Source organism: Myxocyprinus asiaticus, chromosome 27 (assembly GCF_019703515.2).
Source record: "Myxocyprinus asiaticus isolate MX2 ecotype Aquarium Trade chromosome 27, UBuf_Myxa_2, whole genome shotgun sequence".
Lineage (NCBI taxonomy): Eukaryota > Metazoa > Chordata > Actinopteri > Cypriniformes > Catostomidae > Myxocyprinus > Myxocyprinus asiaticus.
This window is the reverse complement of record NC_059370.1, coordinates 32,524,488-32,537,706: the sequence shown is the minus strand read 5'-3', so window position 1 is coordinate 32,537,706 and position 13,219 is coordinate 32,524,488. Positions and strand designations below refer to the sequence as shown.

The following is a 13,219-nucleotide window of genomic DNA, read 5'->3' as shown; positions in this document are numbered from 1 at the left end:
GTCTTATCGTATTTCTAATTTAAAATATCAAATTTCTAATATCTTATTTCTCAATTGAAGTTTTTCATCTCAGGAAAATAGCATTCTTCCAGATCAAGACTCTGTTTCAAATTAGACTCGCTTCAGAAGCAAATTAGGTGAAGTTTGAAGTTTTCTGCAGGAGTTCCTCTGAGAGTTATAAGAACAAAGAAACATAAGAACATTATTAAAAAGCTCAATATATGAACTAAATGACCCCTCAGTGCCTTCCTTCTCCATACAGCACAATCAGCAGATTACCTCCAAATGAACAACTCATGATTCTTCATTTCCTATCACAAATTACACAATAATGGTATAAAACCAGATTATGTTTGATGCTTCTATGTGTAGGGCTTTACTGGTTGTTTAGATCAGTGTTACTATCAGAAATAATTAATAATTATTTCTGTAGTTATTAATTAATATTTAAATTAATTAGATCTAACTCATTAAAACCTCATATGGGGCTCCAGTAAATGTAGTGTGCTACGTTTAGGAGCAAGTTTGATTATTAGCAATAATTAATCATTATCAAAGATAATGATTAATTATTAAAATCAATAGAACATTGATGAGAATCAATGTTAGCTTTTTTAAATCCTTTAAATCAACAATTATCAAAGATAATCGTTAATTAACATTGATGAAACATTAATTAATTAATACTAGCTTATTGATCAGTCAAATTCAATCATCAAAGATAATTATCAATTATCAAAAATCAATAGAATATTAATAAGGATTAACATTGACGGGGCACCACCCTGAAATCAGGGACTAATAACCATATAGTAAAACAGTCTCAATATTAGATCCGAAGAATATCGATTTTCTGGAAAAAAAACAATGAATGAAGGTTTGAATCCGAGCACTGACATCCCGTCAGCATGACACAGGCATATGCAAAACAAACCAAAACACATCTCTTTGTAATATAACAAAGTTTATTTATGCAGTAATATCAATTAATACAATGCAGTCAATAAACTTCCGACTTACAACTACAAACTAAACAGTGATATGATTAGATATGGAAATAAAATAATCCTATAATATATAAGGTGGACGGCTCATAAAAGTCCTGCGTTATTTGACTCTTTAATGGATGAACTCAGTTGCTGTCTCACCCGCGATGGCAAAATTGCACAACAATCCAATTTGGTTGGACCACAATACAGCAAAACAAATTTGTGATAATTAATACCCTGAGTATTAATAATGAGCGGACATGGCGGTCCGTAAACTGTACAAGCAAAAACCTTGAAACACAAGAATAACACACTATAATATTCTATCTCTGCCCAGACGTAAACCTCTTACTTGAATCGCATGAGGACACAGGTAGAATGTGTTTTCCTCCGTCCTTTAACTCTGACCCGGTTCCTTGAGGCTCGTGTGATGACGGGAGGCTGTATCCTCGCTCTGTCGGCGGGCGGTCCGGCTGTTGATTCTCGGTGGGCTGGCGGAGAACTCAGAAATGTCGACTTGATTGAAGATGGAAGAGAAATCTTTAATCTCTTCACTTCTGTAGGCAAACAGATGAAGATGCGAATTGATCGGCGGTCTCCTTCGGATCCGTTAGAGTGTTCGGTTGAACACAGAGTAACCTCAACTCGTCCAGCGAGATGGAGATTGTATGGCCACAGTTTCAAGTCGGACGTTACTTCCTTGTGCCACGAGGTTGCACCTGAGAGCAGCGAAGAGCTGCGTCCATACTCGGTGAACAAAGTCGCTGGAAGCGAATTCCGGAAGCATTTCAGAGGTATTTCAACTCCTGATGATGTCATGTTTGAGGGACATTCTGTTGTGTGCCTCATCCAATAGGAGTTGAGAGTTCGATCCTTTAGTGAGCAAGGATTCATGGATTTGTAGTCTGTTTTGGACTCCCTTTGTTTGATTTTAGCGCGATTTTTGTCAGTAAGATTTACGACTTGGAAGGTGGGGGCTTGAGTTAAGTTTTTATGACTGTTAGGCCTGCCTTTGTCTTCTATCTGAATACATGAGGCCCAACAATGTTACGCTAAAGGTGGTTGTTGTAACATGTAACGTTAGATGCAATAACCAAGTAACAGCAAAAAGCAAATCATTTGAATCATAATGGGCGGTGTTGCGTTATAAACTATCGAGCTTTCTCCAGGCAGAGCTTTCAAAAAAATAAGAGCTTAAGCTATGTAGTCAGGAGGCTAATGCAAGGAAAAAGCCTTTGGACCCAAGATGAACTAAATCCAGTGCTCACAATGACACCCCATTAACGGGATGGAGGACACCAGGAACGCCGGAATATGAACGCTGAGCAGATTTCCAGGTGAACAGGAGTCAAACACCTTGGATACCTGGGGTACCTGCACTCTGCCATCCCCACTGATTTGACAAATTATTCTAAATCAAAGGGCAGCACACAAATTTGGCTTAATTGATTGGACAGCATGTAGTAAAATCCCTGATTGGTTTAACTAAGAGGAGGAAACGTGCCTAGTTTCTTAGTATGGGGGGGGGGGGTCATAAGTATGACTGATTCATATTAAAATGTGTATAAGAACGAGACAAATTAATCTTGTGAGGGGCAAGTCTATGAATGTGGTACACTGTGCACAGACCCCCCCAAAAAAAAAAAAAACAAAAAAAAAAAAAACACCTCTGCCAATTAAAGACACCACAATAAACACTGCTTTTGTAATTACCATAGGAGAACACAGCCAAGTCCAGGACCAACCCTGAAGTAAAAAGAAACAGCATAGCTTGTCACCAGCATACAGTTTGTTCTGTTTTGGATCTTGGTGTGCTGGTGTTTCCAGCAGGCTTCTTAGCTAGCTAAACCAGTAAGACTTACTCAGTCAACCAGCTTCACCAAAGTTTTGCAGCATAGCTATATTGGTCTAGCCGGTAACCAACAAAATATAGGCATGTAATGACAGCAATATTAGCATGTGAATTTAGCAATATTTACCTGTACTAATCCTACAAACAAAGCACACCACAGATGAATTACAAAAAAAAAAAAAAAAAAAAAAAAAAAACTATAAATATCCTAAATACAGATGCGTGCACACACAAACTTCAAGAGTCCTGCAGCACGGTGTACCTTTTCTCTGTTTGACATGAACATGCTGTGCTAACTAGTGACAGGCTCAGCATAGCCCTGCACCCAGAGGTCACAACTGACCTTTTTAAGATTGTGAGTTTTTCCAGTTCTGCTACATGTTTGTCTTCAGATGTCCGTCAAAGCTTCCCCAGGCACCACGCAGGGACCGCAGTGTGGGTTCAGGCATTTTGTGGCTTGTCTTCCAGGATCACGCCCACTCCCTCCTGAAAGGTATATATGCGAGCAGAGACCCCTAACGCAAAGCACGCTGCCTTGATTTTTACATGCTACAAAGCTTAATTGCCACATGACTAGCCTGTTGTTGGAATGCTGGGAGGATTTCTATTTATTATCTGGTATGAATCATTTTGAAGATGTGCTTATTCACCACCGGTTCTCCCAAGTTCAAAATATCAACTCCAGTAGGAATGTGGAGGAGTCATGATGCGAATTTCAAAGTGAGGAAAAGGAGAGAAGAAATGGAAGTGCAACGACACCCCTCCCTCAGATAAATATATGGTGTATATGTGGCTGCATCCAAAAACTCTGGCAATTGCCTTGCTGACTTCACACTAATGATCTTAAATTCACTGAGTATTAAACGTAATGAAGCAAATATTTAGTTACTGCAATGCTTATATCACTAACAATGGAGTCATACATAAAAAAGAAAAAAATAGAAATTGACATTTATTAACTAATTCCTGCTCATTCAGATGCCATGTTTATTTTTATTTATTTTTACCAAAAAGCGAATGTGCACATGAAGGATTTTGGGAGATCACAGTCAGCAAAGGCTGGGTCTACAGTATGCTGTCTTCAAAAACTGACCACACTCAGTAGACAGTGTGATGCAAATATCTTAAATCAGACATGCCTTGATACCTTCCTACCTCCATTTACAGCCTCCAAAGGCAGCATTTTTTAGCTTTAGAATGCAGCCTGTGTTTCTGTTTGTATGAAGGGGTATGTTGGTCACACCATGCCTGGCTGATGGCTTGTGCCAGGGTTCTGCATGCATCACACACAGGGAGGGAAGGGTCAAATTCTGCTCTCAATCTGCCATCTGCTTTGCGATCTCAACTGGGAGGCTTCTCTGATATGGCGCCTCAGCATTCTGCAGAGCCGCTAGGGTTAATTCAATACCTTGATGAATAGAGTTTAAATACCTTCACAATATCAGATGGGGTCGTCCATAGAATCTCCAGAAGTAGACGTGCCCGCACTAATGCCAGACAAATGATCACTTCCCTCAAGTCAGGGCCACTTCATCAACGTTAAGCACCAAGGTGTGCCATCTTTCACGTTTTAAAGGAAGTTTGAAATTGGGACTCTCTCCACTTTCACTACTGACCTACTGTGAATAACACTGGCTGCAATGAATTACCACTGAGCGGACAAAGCGCGTAATGTAAGATATTATTGGGGAATTTAACAATGCTCAGGCCTCAGGGAATCTCACTGTGTAATGTATGGCATTTGGAGTACAATTGCTATGGAAACAAGAAGTCCTGGGTGACCAAGTTGCCAACCCACACGGACAGCCGTTAATCATCTTCACTCCAATCCTGGCACAGCAGAATTTGGCCAATGTGTCAAGCAGCAATTATGTATACTTAGTGCTCTCTCCATCCCCTCTGCTTTGCGCTCTCGTTTTCTTTCTCCCTATATCTTTCTCTTCTCCTCTGCTTTCTGTCTAATCACTGGGCTTTTAAAAGCTCTGTTCATTAGCTCCCTTTCATTGTGAATGCATACAATACCAACAAAGAAAATAGGAATGGTCTTAGTACCACACTGTATGGAATTCCTATTATAAAAATCATATCCAACCATTAAGCCATTACACTGTAACAATTATTATTATTTTTTTTTATTTTTTTGTTCCTGGGTAGTAAGTGTTATTTCCTAACTGCTTATGCCTCAAAAGTATAGAAAATAGAAAAAAGACACAAATTCGCCCATTTTCTCACTGGAAATAGGTAAATTTCAAATATCACTGTCCTGGTCACAAAAGCAAAGTTTGTGGGGAATAATAGATGTTTTCTATACTTTTAAGGCATAACCAATTAGGAAATAACACTTACTACCCAGGAACAAAAATTGTGTTACATAGTGTTATACTTTCATTTTGTGCTGAGTGACACACTAAATTACTCCATTGCTCTCTTTGTGTGCAGATCACACATACTAATGGGAGACAATGAGGTATATTATGTTCTGCTGGTCGCAGGGATACTGTAACGCCATCACAAAACAGTGGTATTTAAGGAGAGCTGACATCAACATGGGAATTGCAACGCTCTCCATATTTCAAGGACAAAATACACCAGCAGGTGAGTCCGAGTGCATCAGCACTGTATACAACATGTTATTAGAGATGATCCCGACAGGGATGAACTGCACAGGCTCGTGTGAAGGACAGGTCAGCAATTAAAGCCCTTTTGTGTGCCAAGAGGCTCAGGACAAAGTTGATTGCCTTTTCATATATCTTAAAAGGAGCACCAGTGCGATTCTGGTTAGTGCAAGGAGATATAGTTTGCAGCTTTTCTCTTTCAGCATCAAGTCACATTAGATGGCACGCAGTATATCAGGGGTCGCACATTTAAAACTGCGGAGTTTGACCACTTGCTGGCAGGCTGTCAGATGTGTCGATGCCTGCCTTTCACTGACTTTTTGAAGTCTTTACTCTTGACCTAGCCAGTCAACCAGAAAAGGACATGAGCACTTTGCCACATTTTGAGGTTAGTGGACTGACAATAGTGTGAGGTTTTGCAATATAACACATTGTGTGTTTCTCACATAGGCCAGGCAAAAAGCGGAGGCAAAATGCTCAAAAGCTAAGGCAGATGGCTTTTAAGTACAAAATGTATTTTTCTTTGTCCACACAAAGAACGTGGCTGATTCTTGTCGGTGTTTTGATAAATCCTCACTCCTCAGCCAAAAAGCATGAAATCATAGATAATTCTGTATCTTGCAGCAATAGTATGGTTTAATTCAGGGACTTGTTTCCAATCAAAGATAAGGCACACAAAAAAAAAAATGGGGGGGAATACAGTATCTACTGTTATGCCTCCTTGCTCATGTGCCAGAAAAAAAAAGCAAAAACAAAATAAAACATTTATTTGTAAAGGAATAGTTCATCCCAAAATGATTTTTTTTTTCATCATTTTCAATCCCTTTAAATGTTATACAAGCAAAAACAAAATTCATTATGAAATGTTCACAGTAAAAAGATCATGTCTGTTAGAAAAATTGTCATTGATACATGATCACCAAATATGTTCTATTTTTTTTTTTTTTTTAACAGAGATTTGCAACAATGTAAAGACTTTACTGCTTAATGAAAACACAATACCTTTAGTAAGACAGTGATTTACCTTATGTGGGCACATGGCTGGGACATCAGCAAATGTTTTATCTGGAGTTTGGCTCTGGTTCTGCAAGAAAAATAAATCACTCTGTGTTAGTTGTTGTATTTAGAAAATTCAATTACACTACATTCAAGTGTAGTTGCTATAAATTGCATGTGCTTTGTAATAAGGGAGAACAAAGTGACTGTAACATTGAGACAGGCTGAATACAGCAACGGACGAAGACTATGATGATGTGAGAACCCAAGTGCAGTATTTATTTACAAAGTGAATAACCAACATAAACTAGAACAAGTCAACATAAACTAGAATGACTTGACAAAGTGAATAACCAACATAAACTACGATTTGATGGATTACCATGAACAAAAACAATGTTACACAATCAATACATGACAACAGACAATGGCAAACATCAGGGCTTATATACATGAACATGTGTAACAAGTAAACAAGACAACCAATCACAAGAGTGAACTACTAACAAGATAACAAGACAATATACACATGAACAAATGACATAACAGAGCTGATAACAGGATAACAAAACTCATGAACATAAACCAATGAGAACAAGACACATGAAACAAAAGAGGATCACATTAGGGAACAGGAGATCACATCACATGACAATGAAACAGGAACATGAAATAAAAAAAATAAAAAAATAAACTTTAAAATAAGCGTCAAAGACACAGACACTACAGAACATGTTACAGTGGCCTATTACAAACAGTTATTCAGAAGAAATGGAAAAGCCAATTGAGTGAATAAAGGTTAAGTTCATCAATCTCTGGTAGTGAAATACACAGCCAACACATGGTTACAGCTTACTTCTCCATGCAGGCCTATTCCCGTGTCCACTCCACTCAAAACACAAGGATAGCACAGGCCACATTACATATCTACCAGATCTCAACAGGATTTCATTAGTTAATGACCATATTGTAAATATGCTGCTACATCAGGCCGATACATGAAAAGCAATACTAAAAAGGTTGCACGTAGGTAAGTCAACAAAGCAACAACAGATGGTCCTGCTGTTTGCAATTATGCATGATGCAAGGCCTCTACACGCTGACAAAGGTAGCACAGGGGAAAGTGACCATCTTGAAGTGACCTCACATACATATGAGGAACAGTACAGGACCAGTCAAGCCTTCACAACGGGGGACAAACTTCTCTCCCTAATACTTCTGGGACACTTGGTTGATTCCAAGCAGGTGCTGCCAGTCATTCTCTCATATTCAGTTATCTGTTCTTTGTAGGACTAATGCTCACTGACACTATTAATGGCTTCCTTATGGTATCACCAAGAGAGATAAAACATTGAGCAGTCCAGACTTCAACATCTATATTTCATCAGCACTTAGTCAGCTTCGGCTATGTGGTAACCTTACTTCACACCCACTGGCTGGTAAAAGACACTGCGTGGTCAGCCCTAGGCATCTGAGATAATAGGAAGGGTTTTTGGTCTCATTCTGCAAAGACAAGACTTTGCCAGAGACATGGGCTGTATAATTGTATTCATTTTTTGTGCATTCGATCAAATACAGAATCACTCCTCTCCTCTTCAACCTGGCTCTTGTGCTCCTGGAGACAGTTTTTCCTTTAATGAGCTTGTTTTAAACAATACATGATATGGTAACCTGAGCGGCGCTCGCACGAGAAGTCAAGTTGGGGGAGACTAATAAAGCACACATTCTCCTGGTTGCAAGGGCAGTTCAGAGGACATGTTTATTCAGAAGAGCTGCTGTCAGCATCATTCACATTGACCTGTGTCTGCTCTACTTTGGTAAATCGAAACATCTGTTTAGCTCTCCATTAGGAAGAGTAGGATTTGAAATCAATTGTGCCACATGGTTTTATAAGTGTGGAGTTGTCTTTGGCATGTAAGCCACTAATGGTGGTTCTTACCACTGATACAGGTAACAAAAACACAAAATGAAATAAAACACTGTAAAAATAATAACAATGATAAAAAGAAATAAATGTTGGTACAATATAACATATAAAAATAGTTGTCCCGAAATTGGAATATGGGTTAATGTGGTACATAATTTTACCACTTAACTAATATGGCTATATTTATTGAATGCTCATCGGGTTCAATTCACTGTAGTTCGACTGGTAGAATATGGTGCAAGCAGTGTCATGATCATGGGTTCGATATCCAGAAAAAAAAAAAAAAAAAAAAAAAAATATATATATATATATATATATATATACAACCCTGGTTCTGAAAAGTTTGGACAGTATGAAAAATGCTAATAAAAACAAAAAGGAGTGATTTTTTAAATTTTATTCACCCTTTACTATATTGAAATCACCACAACTACAAATAATATGATGTTTTACCTTGTGAATTTTATTGTTTGCTTTTTTGAAAATGTACAGTAATTTCAAACCAGATGATTGCAACACGCTCCAGTGTGAAAATATTAGGGATTTACCTGTGTTACAGTGCTTACCAGATTTATGTCGTCATACAGAGTTATGTTGTCATGACAATGAAGTTGTAATATTTTAATATTTTATATTTTATAACACTCACAATGTTTACAACATGTGGCCATATTTTTTAAAACATTGTGTATTTTAATGTTCATGGATTGGCCCCAATCATTTAATTGTAAATGCATGACTGTAACAACGCTTTTTGCTTTCTTTTCAAATAAACATGCAACGTACTGTCTGAACCCGTAACGTCCCAAACGAGTCAACTACAGATTTTAGATGCAACCATTCACTAAACATGTTTTTAGCTGGAGAGACCTCAGTTACTACACAGTGAACAAAATATCTCAGGAAATATTGCATTTGTTTTAATTCTTTATTTTCTGTTTAATGTGTGGCTCAGCCACGTTTAATTATTTAATCTGACAGGTATGGTGTGCGGAGTGTATTAACTTGTCCTGCATGTTTAAATAGTATATGATTCCATTAAAATCTGACACATACGACAGACACACACACGCCACTGGGGCTTAATTCATTCGCAGGTACACACACACACACACCATTATCAGGCAGTGTTGACCCGTTGTGTTTCGATGGAATGCCCTTTCTGTGCTGTGAGGCTAAATTATATGTTGCACTGAAAGCCTAGGCTATGCAAATTCTCCATAACTACACCGGTAAAAGCAGATGACTTGAATGGCCTGCTGTTATTACGGAGGGCAGTTAACTCTAAAATAACCGCAGATGAGTTGCTTTTTAAAAAATTATTTACTGGTATCTTCCATCCTTCTCATCCCACTCCATAATTTATGCAGCGACATTAAACTTGCAAAAGTGAAATGTGATTTTGTGTATGTCAAATAAACATGATGGAAAATACCAGAAAATACCAGATAGCAAATGTATTATCTCTTCTTATTACATGTAACTTCTCTGCTTCACAGTACGGATACAAAATAGTTTTTTTCGGGAAGCAAAATTGCTAATATTAAACCTTTCTGCTGTTCCTCCCAAAAAAACAAGCAATGGAAATGATTTCTACACCTCACTCTGCTGAATTTTCCTCTTGAAATGGTCATGGAGAGAGTGAAATGAGAGACAGAGAGAGAGAGAGAGAGAGAGAGCAGTAGGCTTCAAAGAGCCGTAATCTCATTGCCAGCAGTGTTGAGGCTGACTGATACTCAACATGCCATCGCTATAAAGGGGTGATCTTTGAAATGACAGCCTCCCACAAGTACATCAAGACACTGAAGCTTCTTGCTCCTAGTGTGCTCATTTGCTAAGCAGTGTGAAGCCTCTTCTTTTAGACTGGTCTTGAGTGCTGGGAGAAGTCTCAATTAGACTTTTGTAATAAGACAGGGGTAGAGGTGGGTATGTTGGGTTCGAGTTTGCTGGATCAGTTTGTATCAGTGATTGGTGCTAAACTGGTTTTGCTTCAGTATCCATATTTTACAATGGACATCAAGTGGCCACCTAAGGGGATATTTACACTTGGTCGCTTCATGCGTTTTTACTGATCAAATTGCTATCCTATTAAATAAGCACATTTAATTTACACTTGGCCATATAAATGTGTCTCTGCCAAATGGATATAAATCTGATCTTCAATCCCTGCGCTATATGCAAATAAAACAGTTCACTTCCATTATTATGGTAATGCAGGGCAGCGAATATAAAGATGTTTCCAAGTGTCTTTGCTTAGTGCATGTGTGTCTGTTTGTGTGCACACTGTGTTGTTTTTCCCCGGGGCTTGTCGTAGGTAAAATGTGTCATGCACGTCATCTGCGCTTATTGTCAATGTTTAGTTTCAGTTTTTTCAGCGATCTGCATAAAATACATTTCGTAAAAAAGTTCTGTTCTTAATCTGTTATTATGTATTGCACGGCACGATTTTCTATCCTATGGCAAAGAACCGGCAAAACAAGAAGCTCAGCAGGTATATATATATATATATATATATATATATATATATATATATATATATATATATATACGGTTGCCAACAAAGATAAACCAAATTTTGTCACATACACACAACTAGGTAAACAAATATAGTTATGCAAACTATCTCGCGCTTTTACGCACACACACACACACACACACAAACACAAAACTGTCTCCTTAGGACATAATGAGCTTGCAATTTGTTTTTAAAGGATTAGCTGCATTCAAAATCACATTTCATTCTCTAGCTGAGCAAAACAAAGTAGTACATAGCAAACATGTTCATTTATTATTGCTTTGCAGAGGATTAAATACAATGCATGCATATTTAATCACCACTAATCTAATATCGTTGTGCATGTGCATGCATTTATTATGAAATCTAAAGAAAATGACAGGGATACAATACACACTGTATATGCAACTTCATTGACAAATGAGCTAATCAATTTCCCCTACTGTTGGTATGATAAAAACACTATATTGATGGTGCTGGCAGCAGAGAACCTGAAAGAACCCACAAATAATTCTGTTTGCCTCAAGAGATAAAAAAACCTCAGGCTGAGAATTGGCAGGAGCGAGCACCAAAGTACTTTTCACCTTAAAAGCAATCTTAAAGTAAGGGGCTGACGTCCTCACATTAACTTGTCTTCTCCTATACACACCAGGTGGGGTAGACTCATTGCAATCTCAGACGACTCCCATTTAGTGCTCACAAACAAGAGCACTATTCACCCAAGGCAAAATCAGGCACAGCCTGGCACACTGAGGATGCTTTGGGCCAGCAACATTCTCCTCACACACTAGGAGACTTTATACTTGTTACTTCCTGGCTGACACTCAAGAGCACTGAATGTTAAATAATTTGCACACCCATCACACACTCTTGATTTTGTTGTCTCCCATTATGACTTATGATTTAATTTGCTGTTGTTGAAAACCAAAAAATGAGAAAAATAAAGGAAACAGCAACAAGACCCGCATTTTCCTCCACGGGATTAAAAAAGGGTCTGTTTTTCGAGGATTATCAGACGCTTTTGATCATGTGACTTCCATGTTTTTGATCTTGCTGCACACTAAAAAACACAAAAACCTTCTCTCTCCAGATCTAAGCAGCAGTGGCACCACATAATGTGAGAACAGAGTGATGACAGCTGAATAAAATACAGAATGTAACAGGCCTAGAAATAGCCAAGTTTACAATGAAACAGTCAGAGTACCACGTTAGTGCCCGTTGCAGTTGTCAAATGTGTCTTATTTAATGCTGTAATGCTTATGCATGCAGAATGTCTGCCTTTGGGTTGGTCGAATCATTCCCCACATCTGAATATGCCTATATCCCTATGCACTTTGTGCAAAAGCAGTATGTCAAATGAGAAGGTTGTCCAAAAAAAAACAAAGAAAACTTCAGTATTCATTAAACAGTAGGTGAACAATATGACCTACTGTATCTGCTGAGATTCTGAAATATGCAACCAGTGGACACTTTAATATATCCCATAAAGCCATGGGAGCTGGTGAGCTGTCAGATTTTAAAAGTTAAAAAATAAATAAAAAAATAATACTATGAGCCGAGTGGCTCTTTTCAAGTGAAAATTCAATCGGTACCAAGAAAGTTATTCCTTGTGGTTATATTCAGAGTTTTTTAAAGGAATGTCCCAGGTTCAATCTCAATGGATGCAATTGTGGCATAATTTTGATTACCACAAATAATAATTTCAGCTCGTCAATCGTTTTATTTGTTATATATAAAAAAAATTAAAATTAAATAAAAAATTGGCACTTACAGTAAGGCAATTATATTGGAAATGAATGGGGCCAGTTCAGAAAGGTTAAAATACAATTTATTTCAAAACTATAGTCACAAGATGTATACATTTTATGTGATAACATGATTTTAGTGTAATTAAATTACTAATCTTATGAGGGTACAGTTATTTCCAATATTACAACTTTGTTGACATTATGATGCAATACCGAAAAAACCTGTAGGCGTTTTTATCACACTAAAATCATGTAGAACAGAAATTTTATTACATTAAAATCATGTTAACATATATAGTGTGTTGTGTTTTAATGCTTGTGGACATAAAAACACATAAAAATAATATAATGAACTGGCCCCATTCACTTTCATTGCAAGTGCCTTACTGTAACTGCCTTTTTTTTTTTTTTTTTAATAATAAACGAGGGCTGAGTCTAAATTATTTACTGTGGCAGTCAACATTATGCTACAAATGCTTTAGATTGGGCCTAACTTGTAATGAAACCTTAACATTCCTTTAACAACAACAACTGAGTAAACTGCTTTAGTGGTTGTTGTTAGCAGTCATGGGCAAAA

The 13,219-nt window shown here is 37.6% G+C and overlaps 1 protein-coding gene across 5 annotated transcripts in view; it reads right to left on the bottom strand.

The window, feature by feature from the left end:
- The window catches only part of LOC127418377 (protocadherin-11 X-linked-like), a 279,153-nt gene that overhangs the window by 171,569 nt on the left and 94,365 nt on the right, over positions 1–13,219 (bottom strand). For all 5 annotated transcript variants that reach the window (XM_051659002.1, XM_051659003.1, XM_051659005.1 and 2 more), the window contains one exon: positions 6,481–6,540. In XM_051659002.1, the coding sequence (XP_051514962.1) occupies positions 6,481–6,540 (60 nt within the window). The remainder of the gene's footprint in view (positions 1–6,480; positions 6,541–13,219) is intronic.